Raw genomic sequence first — 14,348 nt, 5'->3', positions numbered from 1 at the left:
ATACTTCAGTGTTTGAACAGCCTTCTTTATTGACAAAGTAAGACTTTACTTTTATTTTGCATCTTAAAAACTTGCAAGTTTAAAAAATTGATCTTAAAAGTTGAACATTTGCTCAGTGACAGAATCTGTCATTAGTGAATGAACAACTACATTGTAATCACTGGAAAAATAAGGTATTTATCAACAGCATGGCTTAATTACAGACATGATCACGATCAAATGGGTAGTCCTTTTAATGCTGCTTTCTCCTGAAAGAGCAACCTGTAAAGCAAAAGTCAAAGTGATTTAAAACAGCTTTCTAGGTACAAAGTACGGACATGTCAGCTTAAAGGGGATGATACCACGCTTTATATTATTCACTTTTACACTATGGTACTATCAAGATCTTGGCATGTGGATGTGTTTTACCTTCTGTCAGTCTGGCCTTTCCTCCTTTTGGCTGGCACAGTACAGTGGAGCATCCCACACAGAGGACCACTGTCTGTGCATGGCTGAAGACAGTGGTGATCTTGTAGCAGCCTGCATATAAAAAGTGATCAGCTTTGAGCAAACTTAAAACATATAAATGAACTTATTAGACATTTACAATAACAGTATTGAATTAATGATGAAGGAAATACTAAACTCCCTTACCTGCGTCTATCTATAAAACATTGCCACACTGCTCCACTATCTTTACATATACACCTGGAAGGAGCACTTAGAGGTTTAAAAAAAAAAAGTTAATGTCCTTTGGCTCAGTAACTAATTATTTTATGGACAAAGTACATTGCATTACATTGATCAACACCTTAGTAGTGTTCAGCAATTGCATCTTATCCAGTTGCAGTTGGGGGGGGGGGGTACTTTTTGTTTATGACTTTGGCACTCAAATAAGCAATTAGAAACTTACAGCTGTCACATATGTAGTGGTCTAATTTCTCCTTGTGACATTTAGTGTGGTTTAAGGCACCTGAATATTGGACTAAAATTAAACTCTACACACCTAAGTGTCATGTAGCCACTGTGATGTTAACGACAGTGAAATGTAAGAGAAAAATAACCGATCATTGTGTGAGGATAAGAAGAGGTCTCAGAGCCTCGGTGGGCTTTGTCTTGTGTCTGGATCCAGACCTTACCAGGGCACTTCACGTCCATGAAGTAGGAGTTGGGGCTCTGAACCAGCCTCTTCTTCTTGTGCTGCCTTCTCTCATGGTCAGCGGTGGGGTGGAGGAGGTCTTTGGCCAGCTGGAAAGCAAACAACACATACATCATAACATGATGTGCTATTGGATTTGACAAACGGATGTTAAAGTACAATGACGAGTCTGTTTTTTTTTTAATTAATGTCACTGTGTAATAGGTTTATAAAGGAAATACCACCCCCTCCATCCAGGTAAGCGGTTGAACTGTTTTTGTCTTTAAGCTTCAAACGACGCAGCACATCATCGATATTAGCTAGCCATGAAAACGCACTAGCTTCAGCACGCACATTGCGGAATGTCCATTGCAGTCCCGTTTCACTTTAGCGGCAATGTGTGTGAGATAATAATCTAGGATCGAGAAAAACGATTGTCTTAATAATCATGATAAATAAATAAAAACATGACGGGAAATGTTTGCCGCCCGCCTCGTTATATCTAGCATACAAGTTGGACAGTGCTGGTTCCCAGCAACTAGTCGCCCCCTGCGTCAGATGTTAGCCGAGTCCAATCTCCATGTGCTACTACAGACATCCAACACAACTTTGTTGATTTCCTACGTGCACCGTGTAACGGTGTCAAGTCCGCGATCAAAACAAAAAACAAAACGAAACAAAACAAAAACACACAAGGGAAATGACAGCTCACAGCACAGCGATGTGAAACAATCACCACAAATGAAGACGAAACTTGATAACTTACAGGCATTTTCACCGCCGTAGCGCTTTTCTGCGTATACGTGTGCTGCCTGAGCAAAAACAGAAACTGCAATGAAGGCAGAGGGAGGGGGCGATATCACTGGATAATAAAAGCTGATATCATATCATAAAGCCACAAGAAAGACATTGGTTCACTTTACCTTTATGGCTAAGGAAATGAAATAAAATAAAATGAAAATGTCTGGGAGTGGATACAGTATTTCTTTCTAAATTATTGATATACGAACATTACTTTTAACAAATAACTCTCATATTATTATATTTGGATTTAAAGGTCTTAGCTCTTCATGCATTGTTTCCTTCTAAGGTGTTATACGTGTTATGGAGATTTTTTTTTTTTTTAATCTAAATTATATCAAAAATTGTAATAAACCCTGTGCCCTGTGTTTGAGATCTCTGCAATGTTTTGGGACTTTTTTCAAAACAGATAAAACCTACCTAATATGTAAACTGATTACAAACAACAGAAAAGATAAATAGTATTCGTATTACTTTAATTTTTAAAGCCAGAGGTTGAAGTCGGAGCAATAAAGTGCTGGTTTACGGCTCTGTCCATTTAAACTACATGGACCGTGATGCAAAGCTGCATACGACGTCACTCATCTCGGCACCGGTCTGCTGCCGGTCCGCCTCAGAGTGCTGAGGATTTCCAGACTAGGGGGTGGGGGGTGATCCCGGCTTGTGACGGCCTTTTAATATCGAGACGTCGGAGTCCTCGGCGTGTTTAAATGGCGAAAACGTACGATTATCTCTTCAAGCTGTTGCTGATCGGAGACAGCGGAGTCGGAAAGACATGCCTGCTGTTCAGATTCAGCGAAGACTCCTTCAATACCACCTTCATATCCACAATAGGTGAGTAGCCCGCAGCCGCCCCTCAAGATAAATCTGACAAAATGCATGTCCGCATTAACACAATGCAATGCCTTACCGTCAGTGCTCTCATGGTGCCGAAATATACTCTAACAGTACTGTCCAAAAATCTATTTGAATCATAAAATACACACCCACCGTGTTTGCAGGGACGTGAGAGTAAGACAATGGAGCTGAGTTGGTGATGATCTAATGTCCTTGATGGTTAAGGCACTGATGGCTAAATTTAGAGATCAAACACTGTCATGATGTTCTGCTTTTGCAAACCTCGTCTAAAGCCTAAGAATAGTCATCATATTCTTCTATCGGCTGTCAAGGAATTGCTCCACTGTGGCTACTTTGTCTGTGACACAAAATGATGTCCTTTGGCAGATTCACTTTCAGATTCAACACTTTCAGTTTACAATAAAGCCCCGCTTTTAAGAGGAAGTGCGGTTTGCTGCACTTCATAGACATGTGCCAAGTTTTATGATGTGATAATTGACCATATTTTTGTTCATTCTAATTTAGGCATAGACTTCAAGATCCGAACCATAGAGCTGGATGGAAAGAGAGTCAAACTTCAGATCTGGTAAGTTGGATTCAAAAAGATTTCCACGAAAACATAGAAAAAATCAAAAAGTAAGATGTGACATTTACACAAACGTGGTGTACCTGTTAATTTGGTGTTCTCAGGGACACTGCTGGACAGGAGAGGTTTCGCACCATCACTACAGCTTACTACAGGGGGGCTATGGTGAGTCCTCACATTAACCTTCGCTTTCTCACCAAAGATTTACCTTAAATCTCAGGGTTTGGAAATCATTTTTTAAGATGAATGTTGTTCTTTGTAGGGTATTATGTTGGTCTATGACATCTGCAATGAAAAATCCTTTGAAAACATAAAAAACTGGATTAGGAACATTGAAGAGGTGAGCTCTGAATTCAACTCATATTAGCAGTCAAAAAATATCTGATTGATATTAATATCTACTTTGTAAAGGCTGCTGCTAAGTGTTGTCATTACACTGAGTAATGTACTTTGTATAAAGAGACTTCATTTTCCCAGCATGCCTCCTCTGATGTGGAGAAAATGATCCTGGGTAACAAATGTGACATGACTGACAGGAGACAGGTGTCCAAAGACAGGGGTGAAAAAGTGAGTCTCTACAGCCCATCATCACTAAAAAACTATCTCTAACAAATTGAAATGTGCACTTTTCTAATTTGACTAAGAGGCACTGACATCGATTTTCTTTTATCTCACTTAGCTGGCTATTGATTATGGAGTTAAATTCTTGGAAACCAGCGCAAAGTCTAGCTTAAACGTAGAAGAGGTAAGCAGAAATGTCTGACCCCGAGATCTGCCTTGACTGATAAATGTATCCATTTAACAATTGTTTTTCTTTTACTGTCACCCAAGGCTTTTTATACAATGGGAAGAGACATATTACATAATCTGAGCTCCAAGACTGTAAGTGGTGAAGAGTTTCTTACAAGAGATGCTATACACTCTATACGCGTAAAGGCAGACTTGTTTGATACTGATTGCGTTAAATTTCCCCACTATCTCTTCTCCCTGTGATAGACTGACAACAATGCCGGAGGGTCGGGCAAACCAATCAAGATCACAGAGAAGAAGTCGAAGAGGATTAAATTCTTCAAGTGTTCACTCCTCTAGGCTGCTCATGTGTGTTTACGGCTCACAGCTAGCGTGACTGACATTTTGGAGGGTCCCTGCCTCCCAGACGGCCTTGCAGCAGCGGCAGCGCTGGTCATAATCACAGGGCCTTACTGCTAGCTGAAGCTCACGGCCTCATGAGTGCTTTGGATGCCATCCTGATCTGCGGACCAGAGATGCATCAAAAACGGAGTGAGGCCCGATAATGTATATCCGCTCATGCAAAAGACTTCTGCGTGAACATCAGCAGTGATTTGTAGCCGGCCATGCAGTGTCTGCTCACAGGAGGCAGTGATTCTGTTGGCATTTGTAATACCTCTGGATCTCATGAAAATATCTCAGTTACACATAGTTGTCTTATATAAATGTAACACAAAGAAAAGAAAACAAAGTCTTTTTCATATACTGTAGCATAATTTGATACAAACTACCTACTGTCACATTTACCATGACGCTTCTGTGAGATAGAAATATCATATCTCACCACCGATTGTATTTGTGTGTGAATTCATGTATATTAATAGGCTGCTTGTTCATGTGTGCCGAGAAGGTTGCAGTATTGTGATAGAAAAGACAAGTACGTAGAAGTACAAACTACTGTATTATTTTTATTTATTCTTTTTTAACGGAAGCTTTATTTATACAGGTTTCTGTGATAAAATGAAAGTGTGAAAGGGTTGTTTGTTACTTGGAAGTTGTACCTAATACATATTGTTATGCAGTTGTTCAGTATATGCATGAAAGCTGTGGGGACACCTCTGAGTGGGTCATTATTAAGCACATTTTACAGTATCTCAAAAGAAAATGTTTACAGACGGTATTTTAAAGTGTCGACCATATATAGGAAATTCATGTTTTGACTGTTTGCATAGTGTACATGTAAGCAAAATTAACAGTTGTGTATGCCCTTTATTTTCACCTTCAACTGTTGACACCCAACAGGTCCCCTTAACATCTCTGCCTTGAGAATACAGTGAGATGGAGAAGCTGTAATGTGAATGATTGTCTTTGTAAGCTACCATGTGATGCGCAAATGAAAAGTAAAGAGAGTAAAGGAAGGGGATCTTTACACAGAATATTATGTTGGTTTTCTTTTTCTGCACTGATTGACTAACATGAATTACAAGATTGAAAATACTGAGGAGTTAACTAACCACTGTCTTTCTGTTCTGTCAAACCCTGTGAAAATTGTTACAAAGCCACTGTAGTGAGTTCCAGTTGATGGCAGGTCATCTTATATTTCCTAGCTACCGTCCTTGCTGATAGCACTCAGTGGCTGTTGCTCTTATATATGTATTTACTCCTTTTTTTTTTTTTCTCATTTTGTTGTAGTGCTCTCTGTTACTGCCTTCATCAACCATCTCTATTAGTGGCTCTTATTTCTTTTCCTTTGCATCATCTTCTCCCTTGCCTGCCTCCATCTTCTCTCCCCCAGCTTCCCTCGTGGCCACTCTTCCAACTTCAACGAGGTTTCTCTCACTGCTAGAGGCCCTGGGCTCTTTGCTAACCACCGAGCACTTTGCCTTCCTCTCGCTGGCATTCCAGCTCTGTGATCTGTGAGATGGCAAATGTTTTTCATCAGCTACAGTCAGATACTCAGTGGTGTCCGAGAGGTGTCTTTTTGCCTTCATCTTGGTTTCATCTGCTGCCGGGTCTGTGGCTGGAGGGCTTCCCTTGCTTTCTAAAGGAATGTGATAGATCTGATTCTCCTCTTTCTTAAGCTCTGTAGGCGCAGTGATGGTTTGAAACTGCTGGGCCAGAGATTTGACTGTAGATACTTTGGGCATGTGACCTAAGGTGCTGGAGTGCACCTGATACTCTAAGCTTGCTGGCCACTGATTTGGTGTTTTGGTTATTTGTTCCACCAGCGTCCTGTAGTCTGCAGTTTGAAGCACATCGTCACCTGCCTCAGCTGGGTTGTAGATAATGCTGCTCATAGCTCTTTTCTTTGTGATAGGAGATGTTTGACCTGCGATTTCAGACGGAACATATCTCAAAGATTCAGTCCTCTTTGGAGAAGAGGAGGATCCAAACAGCAGGTGGGCGTTCTTTGTGGGTTCAGCTACTTCTTCTGGTTCATCAGGGGGGCTAACAATGATGGTGCTCATAGTCCTCCTCTTTGTCAGAGAGCATGTGGATTGTTCTTCAACTGGGTAGTATCTTAAGGATTTTGTCCTTTTTGGAGGAGAAGAGGGCTTCAGTCTATTCATGTCTGTTAGTCTATCTAGTACCAAACTGCTGCCTTGTTTGATGCTGGTTATGATGTCTTGACTCGATGTTACAGAGCTTGGCTTCTGTTCACATGGGGATATGAGAATGTCCACGCAAGAGCTGGGCAGTGTCTTATCCAAACCAGCTACTTCTAATGTCTGACCACCATCCTTAGCGTTGAGGGTACAGACGCTGGAGGCTTGTCGCAGACTCTTCTGTCTTTCCAGACCAGTTTTTGTTGCCTCATCTGCGTCCTTCTGCTTTGATGCAAACTCTTCCATGTCCATGTGGAAGCGGTAAAGGCTGTAACCATCAGCACTATTAATACTTCCCTGGCGAAGGAGGGAGGAAGGGTCACATACGGAGGAGTTTCGTGAATAGGTTCTGGTCAGTTCCAGTCTGTCCACTCCGGCAAGCTTTTCTAAGGCAACTGCCATTCGTCCATGGATCTCCTCGAGTTGGGCCAGGCGCAGATCCACCGTCTGCAAGGAGGCCTTCATAGTGTTCTCCCTCTCATTTACCTCCTCCAGACGCATGAACATGTTTTCAACTCTGCGGAGAATATGAAAGAAATAGAAAACATTGCACGTAAGTATGAACTTTAATTAAAATGTTTTGAAATGTCAGATATGTGTTTGAAAAGGCTTTCACCTTTCGGAGGTAACCTTGATGCGTTCATCGCTAGAGGACTGCTGCTCATCTTCTTTTGCACGGAAATATTCCTCCACGCACTGTTCTTCGAACTCATACAGATTCTTTAGCTCCTCTGGATTCAGCCTAAGCTCTGTTTGGAGCAAACCACAACATTTCAGTTTCATTAGCTATAAGTCAGGACTAAGTCTTTCTCAACATGTATGTCAATGGGCTAAAACCAGTTGCTTTGCTTGATATAGGATACGTGTAACTGTAATAACTTTAGTTCCTGTTTTTAAAGAGATCAAAGTATATTGTGTATGCCATTTGTTAATTGAAATTGTATATTCAGTAGTAATCAATTATTAAGTTCAGTATTAGGTTTGTGTTTTGCAGTATTAGAAGAAACTAACTGAGGCCTCGGTCTTTCTCATCCAGCTCTCCCTCTTGTCTCTTCCTGGCACACCGCCGAAACACCCTGCTGCAGAGGATGTAGAGGTGGCTGAGGATGATTAGAGGCGGCGGCAGGATGGGACGATCATGAAAAGTCATGATCAGCTGATATCTCTGGAACTTCCACACTTGGTTGGAAATGGACTTGACTTCAAAGAAGGTGTTGCTGTGGGACAGGAAACACAGACGTGTGAGAACAGTAAAGTAGATGTTTGTTGTAGAAATGAAATGAAAATAACTGAGCGGTTGGAACATATATTTTTACTTGAACACAGCAATGAGCAAGTTGACCAGAAGAATGTTTGCCACGAGAAGGTAGCAGGCCATTATGGCAGGTGTGAGCCAGGCCCCAGGAATACATGGAGGCAATTTCTTCCCGTCCTCGTCATACAAATGTTCACCACAAGGGGCTGTTGGGAAATTAGATGAGAGTGTTTTGAATTTATTCTGAGAATTTAAGGTCATTGATTGAGACTGCATTCTTGACTTGAAAACTACTCACGGTTGATTTCCATTGCATATACTTTGAGAAATCCATGAAAATGCGGCCAGACAGAAACATGAAGCATTAAAATCAACAAGTTTAGGATTTTCATATCATACTTCTGTCAAGGTCAAGTTTATATCCATTAAAGGATGGACTTTCATAAAATATTCCTCCGACCCTCCAGTTATCAAACTGTATATATATATATATTATTTGATTTCTCTGCCCCTTTTTATCATATTTTTGTGAAAGCTCTGATTTCAAAATTAGTTCAAAGCTTTGTTGAGAAAAAAAAAATTAAAATAACAATTAGAATGCTCATGCAAACATGGTTATCCTATAAAACAAATATGTATTTGCAAAAAAATTAGCCCATTTAATATTTAAATGACCCTATTAAATTTGGCCTTTTCAAGAACTGTTTATTGCCTTCACCCTGACAGAAGAAACACTGACAGAAAAAGAACTTGAAGGCAGATGATCATGATCAAGAGCAATGAAATAATGACGATTCTACTACACAAAGCAACAGCCCTGCGTTTCATCGTAAGTAAGAGCCTATTTAAATGAGCCAGCAGAGGGAGACAAAGTAGTGAGGGATTACAAAGTCACATATTACTAATCATCACAGAATTTAAGACATAGAAATCATTACTGATCATCTGCCCAGAATCAGGAAACAGCATCTTACTATGAATTCTAGTCTTACGGTCTATCGAGTCCGCAAAAACCTCTCCATAGATCATCCAGTAGGGCATGTAGAAAATGTTTCTGGCCAGGCGCCAGGTGGGCTCCTCATCTGGGTGAAGGATGGCTTGCCGAGCCACCCCAAAGCTCATAAGCACCACCAGCATGATCACGACAAAGTACATCATATCAATCATCTGGAAAAGAAAGAAACAAAAATCAGTTTGAACTCATTTTCAGCTTCTGTGAATTATTCCACCTGTCATGTGAGACACTGAAAATTGTTACCATCTTTCCTATCATCATCACATAGGGTCCCAGGTATTTGTTGACTCCAAAGATGTCCAAGACACGGATGTACCAGAAGATGATGTCTATGCAGTAGATGACTCTGCCGTAGCCCATGTAAGGCTCATGCTGAAGCCGCAGCATGAGCCCAAGTAGGAAGGTGGAAATGGCAACCAGGTCTGTGATGTTCCAGTATTCCTCCAGCCAAACACTTATCTTCTGTTTCAGCTTCCCTGGCTCTGACATCAGAATCTAGAAAAAAAAAAAAAAGGTCATCCAGAAATAATCAAAATATAATCAATATAAATATGGAATACAGAGACTGCAGCGTAATTAAAGTCAATCATAATTTCTCGGTTTACCTGTCTGACTTTTTCAGTGCCAAGTGTGAGGATGTATGCAATGACAGTCCACTCCTGTATAGATGGCCATCGCTCCATTTTCACCAGGATTATGTAGTTGTACAGCATTAAATAGCCCAGATAAGAAATCTGTCAGAGGAAGAAAGTTTTCAGATAATTCTTTCCATGTTTTAAATTGCTTGCTCACCATAGTTCTTCTTAAGACGAGGACTTACCGTGTTGAACCAGAATTTAGTGAAAGGTGCGTCATAAAACTCAAAGAACCTTTTTCCAATTGGGATTTTACGAACTTTAGCGCTGCCCTCCTCTTCATCTCCCTTTCTGGAAGTTGCATCATTGTTAGGGTCCTATAAAGAAATAACAAACTCTCAGCTTTCTGTCTTTTAGTGATAACGGAAAGAACAGTACACATTTGTGTGACAAGGCCAGCATGAACCGGGACCTTGCTTGATTTTGTGTCATCTTCCTTGTCTTTGCCCTCCTCTTTGCCTCCAGGTGTGTGATCATCTCCAAGACGGAAATCCAGCAGTAGGATCAAAGGAGGAAAGATGATTCCCAGAATAACCTATGAGAAAAAAATAGGTTTTTAAAAGTTAAAGTGAGCTTTGTTTGCTTGTTTGTTTTTTGAGTCAAATGTTACACCAATATTAATTGAGTGTATCATTGCTGTCACTATAAAACTTTTTTCTGTTTTTATGAAAGTAGAGCATCATGTTATATCCACCTTGAGGCCCGGGTTCTTGCCAATCCTAAGGCAACCCATCCACATATCAGTGAGCAGCATTTGGCTGCAGGTGTGGGCAATGAAGTCACGTTGCTTTGCAGCCACAGCCAACTTCAGACAGGTGGAGTTACTCCAGTTTACCAGCTCATATGTTAAAAGTTTCATGGCCACCTGTTCATCATGTTTGTAGGACTGGTCTAACACTTCGTATGCCAACTGGCCGAATTCTCTGTGAAAGAGAGGGAGTAAGAGTAACAGTAGTTTCTACACAGCTCTATGAGTTTATATGTATCTATACTGACTTGGAGTTGTTCTCCAGGTCTTGGGAGATGTCATCCACCAATTCACTCTCAGAGCACTCATGGGCCATGGCTTTATACAGTTTACAAGCCACCAGGGCCTTGGCCATGGCTTCTTCCCCACGCTGCCAGAGGAAGAGCGCCATCTTCTGGCGCTTCATCAACACTGCCCACAGCATCAGCTCATGGAAGGGGAACTTGAATCGACAGACCTCCGGGTCGTCAACATCGATTTCCACTTCTTCTTCCTTCTTCTTTTTTGGCTTTTTTTTGCCCTTTTGTCTCGGTTCATCATCCTAAAAACGTGAAAAATTTGGATAGATATTTAAATTTTTGAGTTGCATTGTTTCACCGAACTGACAGTGCTTTGTTGTGAAAAGGACTGCTCACCTCCATTCCAAGAAGTTTTAGAGCTTTTGGCTGCAAGAAAAGGAAAAAAAAAAAAAAAAAAGCGAGACAGTTAATTTCAATATTACTTACTGTGATGAGGAAGGTTTTAGCATTTATGTTCTTCAACTATTCGTACCCTTTTTAGTCCATACAAATTGTTGTAGAGGTTACGGAAAGCCTTCCTTGTGTAATTGCTCCTGTACGCTCCCCCCATGAGGTACTCCAGCACCAGACCAATATCAATCAAAGTGATCTGATAATCTGGAGGAAGGTTCCCCTGTAAAATCAAAAAACAAAGATTTCTCAAATTAATATAAAATCTCAATTGTTAGACATTATAACCAAAAGTGCTTAAGACTTCAGGATAACTCATTTCACCTTTTTGACGTCCCTAACAACAGCGTGCAGTGTATTAGCTGGGCCGAGTTTCTGTGGGAAGAGCAGGAGGAATCAGTTTTGGAGTAAACATCACCTTCTTTCAAATTTATTTGTTACATCTGTATTTTTTGACATTCAAGTTTACTGGTTTCTTTCTTTCTTTCTTTTTTTCAGGCCCACCGTGTTGTATAACTCTTCCAGTCTAGGAATGGTGAGAAAATGGTGGATGTTGACGCCATTTTCAAGGAGCAGCCTGACAAAGTCCACCCTGTCGAGCACCAGGGCATCCATCATAGCCTGCTCCAGAGAGTTCACCTAGGAGAAGGTAACGGACTTACATTATACTGCCTTCTTTCTGTTTTCTGCAAATTCCATCTGGATAAAGTTTTCTTTTCAAAAACACCACCCTTACCCAACGAATCAACTCCAGCTTCCTCGGGTCCGTTTCTTCTGGAGGTTCAGGCTTTGCCTTTCCTTTCCCTTTGCCCTTCTTTGCTCGGGTCTTGTTGCGAGGAGCACTAGCGGGACTCTTCTGCTTCTCCTGAGTTGTGGCTGTAGAGGTTGTAGTATTGGCAATGGCGCCAGCGGGCTGACAAGAGGAAATATGAAGCTTTTCTTTGCATATAAATCAACATAGTACTCATCTCTTTCTGCTATTACTTGGTTGCATTAAATCATTTGTGTTTTGCGTATGAGAAGCTTTCTGTACATCTATTAGATGAGCACAGTTCTTGCAGAGATTCTGTGCTATTGCAATAATTTTTATTTTTGAAGCCAAGTGAATTGCTTCATTCAATCCTAAATGCATTTTTGATAACTTGGCAATTACTGCATTGCGCTCGTTTTAAATATTCATGATAAATAACAATTAACTGACACTATTCAGATGTGAGCGCCACTCACTGGTAAATTGTGTCCATAAACGAAGATGTGATTTCGAGCAATATCCACTCTGTTCCAGGCCAGAGCCAAACTAAGCTGATCTGCTGCTGAAGCATTTGTGCCTGATGGAAAAGACATGAAGGAACAAGGGGAGAGAAAGAGAAGAGGAGGTAAGTAATATGGTAGAAAGAAAAATACTGTTGGGATGCAGTAGTTCACGTAGCGATATATTCGATACCTTTTAACAAGGCCGTGAGAATAGCCATTTCAATATCTTGCTGTCCCTCTGAACCCATTCGAAAAACTGTGATCTACATGTGAGATTTAAGAAAAAACAAAAAAAGGTGAAGAAAGAATCAGCGATATAATGTCAGAACCTGTCAGTAACAAATGAGTAGATGAATCAATGAACAAATAGCTTTTGTGCAGGTTGTGTATTGCCGCTCTCACAGAAGCGGCAAACATGTGCTGTCTGGTGGGAGATTCTTTCAGTCAGTGCAGCCCTCTGTGGCTGACCCTTCACCGACACACAGCTAATTTACTCCTCAGACACAGTGATAGTATTCACATTGTTGGAGACTCCATTACATCGAATGAAATTACGCGGCCGAGCCTGTCACATGCGCCGCCATGGTAAAGGGCATTAGGTTGGCACAAATGTGTCGCCAAGTGCCAGAGATTTCCAGGCTGGTCATGAGATGCGTTAGTCATGAGCGGCCTGCAACAGCGTAAAGACGCAAAACGTTGGTATTTGCCAAATAGATTTTTGCTTCGCACACAGTGAACAGTGGACTCCTAATGCAGTTAAATGTTGTATCCTGCTCTTACATCATTTCAAATTCTGCCTCTCTAAATAAATGTTTTTAGTCATCTAACCCATCTGTTCACATGAGATGCATTTAGGATGAAAGGATTATGCGGAGGTTAGAAAGTGACACCGACTCACCTGTAGGTTAGTCATGGCACTTTAGATTAAGAGCAGGCAATAGTGTGGCCTCTTAGTTGTGTATAAAATTCTGTCACATTGCCCAAGTCGGATATCAGTGAGAGCTAAATGGTACGGGGGGGGGGCCGCGCTGGTATGATCTTTGAAAAAGCAGTTTAAGTTGCTTATCTGAGTGTGTTGGGGCATTAGGCAGCCTAATACATGAGGGATAGAGGATGTAGAGTCTTTGGTGAAGTGATAGTACTCTGGATACTGATAAAAAGCCTGGGCAGCATGGAGAGAGAGGAACCTGACTGAGGATTAGGGAGATGCATCCTCTCTTCCATCTGTGTGTGGCATGTTTGCTGTGAATAGAGGAGGTAAGAGCCTCCGCTAAGCAAGCAGTGCTGGGCTCTGATCTTTCCCACCCAGTTGTATAGAGTCTGGAGATTATGTATGCTTGGTATTGCAAACTATTAATCACGTCACTTACGCCTTCGGAAATCTGCTGAAGAAGCGCAAATGTCACCCCTATTTATGTAGCTGGGTCTCCGGCAAAAAATGCTGGAGAAAACTCTGGGATTTATCCGTGAAAACTCTTACCAGGGTGTGTGCTTCACAATTTATAGCTTAACTCCATTGTTTACATACAGCAGCACCACTTAAACGCGAGCACTGATGGTGATCTTCAGAAAAGCTACGGATGACCTGGATTACATGACATGGGCACACGTGACCATAACAAGGAGGAGAAATGACAGGCAGCTTGTGGGGATTATGTTTATTCAATATGTTAATGGGAATACACAGACACAGAGTGGGATGGATGAATGACGATGGAAACCAGATGTTTCACAGCTCAAATATTATTTATTGATCCACACAGGCATATTATTATCAAATACAAGATATCTGTGAAAGACAAGGAGCCCAAAGATTTTCACATCCTACCGAACACTTGTATTCTATTCTCATACTTACCAGTTCCCTTTTCTTCATGCACTCCATGACCATGAGCAGGATCTGCTGTGATTGGCCTTTGGTGTAATTGAAAGTCTTCTGAATTGTAACCAACAGTTGGTCTCTGACATCATCATTAACTAGGCTGGAAATAAAAAAATATATATATATATTTTTTAGATTGACGTTTCCACTTTCCATCAGAAAAATAACAGAAATAAAGACATGGGCACATCATC

General features: G+C 41.0%; 3 protein-coding genes across 3 annotated transcripts; 1 reads left to right on the top strand and 2 right to left on the bottom strand.

Annotated features, from left to right (window-relative positions):
* Nucleotides 1–4: 4 nt before the first annotated feature.
* Nucleotides 5–2,030, bottom strand: rps27l (ribosomal protein S27 like). The gene is made up of 4 exons (XM_029523681.1): nucleotides 1,884–2,030; nucleotides 1,119–1,227; nucleotides 409–519; nucleotides 5–261 (listed from the first exon to the last, which is right to left on the bottom strand). The coding sequence occupies exons 1-4, from the start codon at nucleotides 1,887–1,889 to the stop codon at nucleotides 233–235; spliced, it is 255 nt and encodes an 84-aa protein (XP_029379541.1). The 5' UTR covers nucleotides 1,890–2,030; the 3' UTR covers nucleotides 5–232.
* On the top strand, nucleotides 1,235–5,494 carry LOC115056901 (ras-related protein Rab-8B). The gene is made up of 8 exons (XM_029523680.1): nucleotides 1,235–2,752; nucleotides 3,281–3,341; nucleotides 3,446–3,506; nucleotides 3,604–3,681; nucleotides 3,819–3,908; nucleotides 4,021–4,086; nucleotides 4,173–4,223; nucleotides 4,338–5,494. The coding sequence occupies exons 1-8, from the start codon at nucleotides 2,629–2,631 to the stop codon at nucleotides 4,428–4,430; spliced, it is 624 nt and encodes a 207-aa protein (XP_029379540.1). The 5' UTR covers nucleotides 1,235–2,628; the 3' UTR covers nucleotides 4,431–5,494.
* Nucleotides 5,495–5,806: 312 nt separating this feature from the next.
* Nucleotides 5,807–12,520, bottom strand: LOC115056188 (transient receptor potential cation channel subfamily M member 1-like). Its single transcript, XM_029522455.1, has 18 exons — nucleotides 12,463–12,520; nucleotides 12,246–12,346; nucleotides 11,755–11,931; nucleotides 11,523–11,657; nucleotides 11,343–11,393; nucleotides 11,101–11,241; nucleotides 10,965–10,994; nucleotides 10,578–10,870; nucleotides 10,276–10,504; nucleotides 9,994–10,116; nucleotides 9,767–9,898; nucleotides 9,552–9,680; nucleotides 9,190–9,441; nucleotides 8,924–9,098; nucleotides 7,993–8,137; nucleotides 7,688–7,893; nucleotides 7,293–7,425; nucleotides 5,807–7,193 (listed from the first exon to the last, which is right to left on the bottom strand). Exons 1-18 carry the CDS (start codon nucleotides 12,518–12,520, stop codon nucleotides 5,807–5,809), a joined length of 3,897 nt encoding a protein of 1,298 aa, XP_029378315.1.
* Nucleotides 12,521–14,348: the final 1,828 nt, after the last annotated feature.

Source organism: Echeneis naucrates, chromosome 16 (genome assembly GCF_900963305.1).
Source record: "Echeneis naucrates chromosome 16, fEcheNa1.1, whole genome shotgun sequence".
NCBI lineage: Eukaryota > Metazoa > Chordata > Actinopteri > Carangiformes > Echeneidae > Echeneis > Echeneis naucrates.
Note: the sequence above shows the minus strand (reverse complement) of the source record. Positions and strands in the feature narration are given on the sequence as shown.

Coding starts and splice junctions, on each gene's coding strand:
- LOC115056901 (XM_029523680.1), top strand. CDS start 2,629: ATGGCGAAAACGTACGATTATCTCTTCAAGCTGTTGCTGATCGGAGAC. Junction 3,342..3,445: donor AGAGTCAAACTTCAGATCTG/GTAAGTTGGATT, acceptor TGGTGTTCTCAG/GGACACTGCTGGACAGGAGA. Junction 3,682..3,818: donor GGATTAGGAACATTGAAGAG/GTGAGCTCTGAA, acceptor TCATTTTCCCAG/CATGCCTCCTCTGATGTGGA.
- rps27l (XM_029523681.1), bottom strand. Junction 520..1,118: donor CATGGACGTGAAGTGCCCTG/GTAAGGTCTGGA, acceptor TTTTATATGCAG/GCTGCTACAAGATCACCACT. Junction 262..408: donor AAAGGCCAGACTGACAGAAG/GTAAAACACATC, acceptor TTTGCTTTACAG/GTTGCTCTTTCAGGAGAAAG.
- LOC115056188 (XM_029522455.1), bottom strand. CDS start 12,520: ATGGGTTCAGAGGGACAGCAAGATATTGAAATGGCTATTCTCACGGCC. Junction 11,658..11,754: donor AGCTGGAGTTGATTCGTTGG/GTAAGGGTGGTG, acceptor ACCTTCTCCTAG/GTGAACTCTCTGGAGCAGGC. Junction 8,138..8,923: donor TTTTGCGGACTCGATAGACC/GTAAGACTAGAA, acceptor ATTTCCCAACAG/CCCCTTGTGGTGAACATTTG.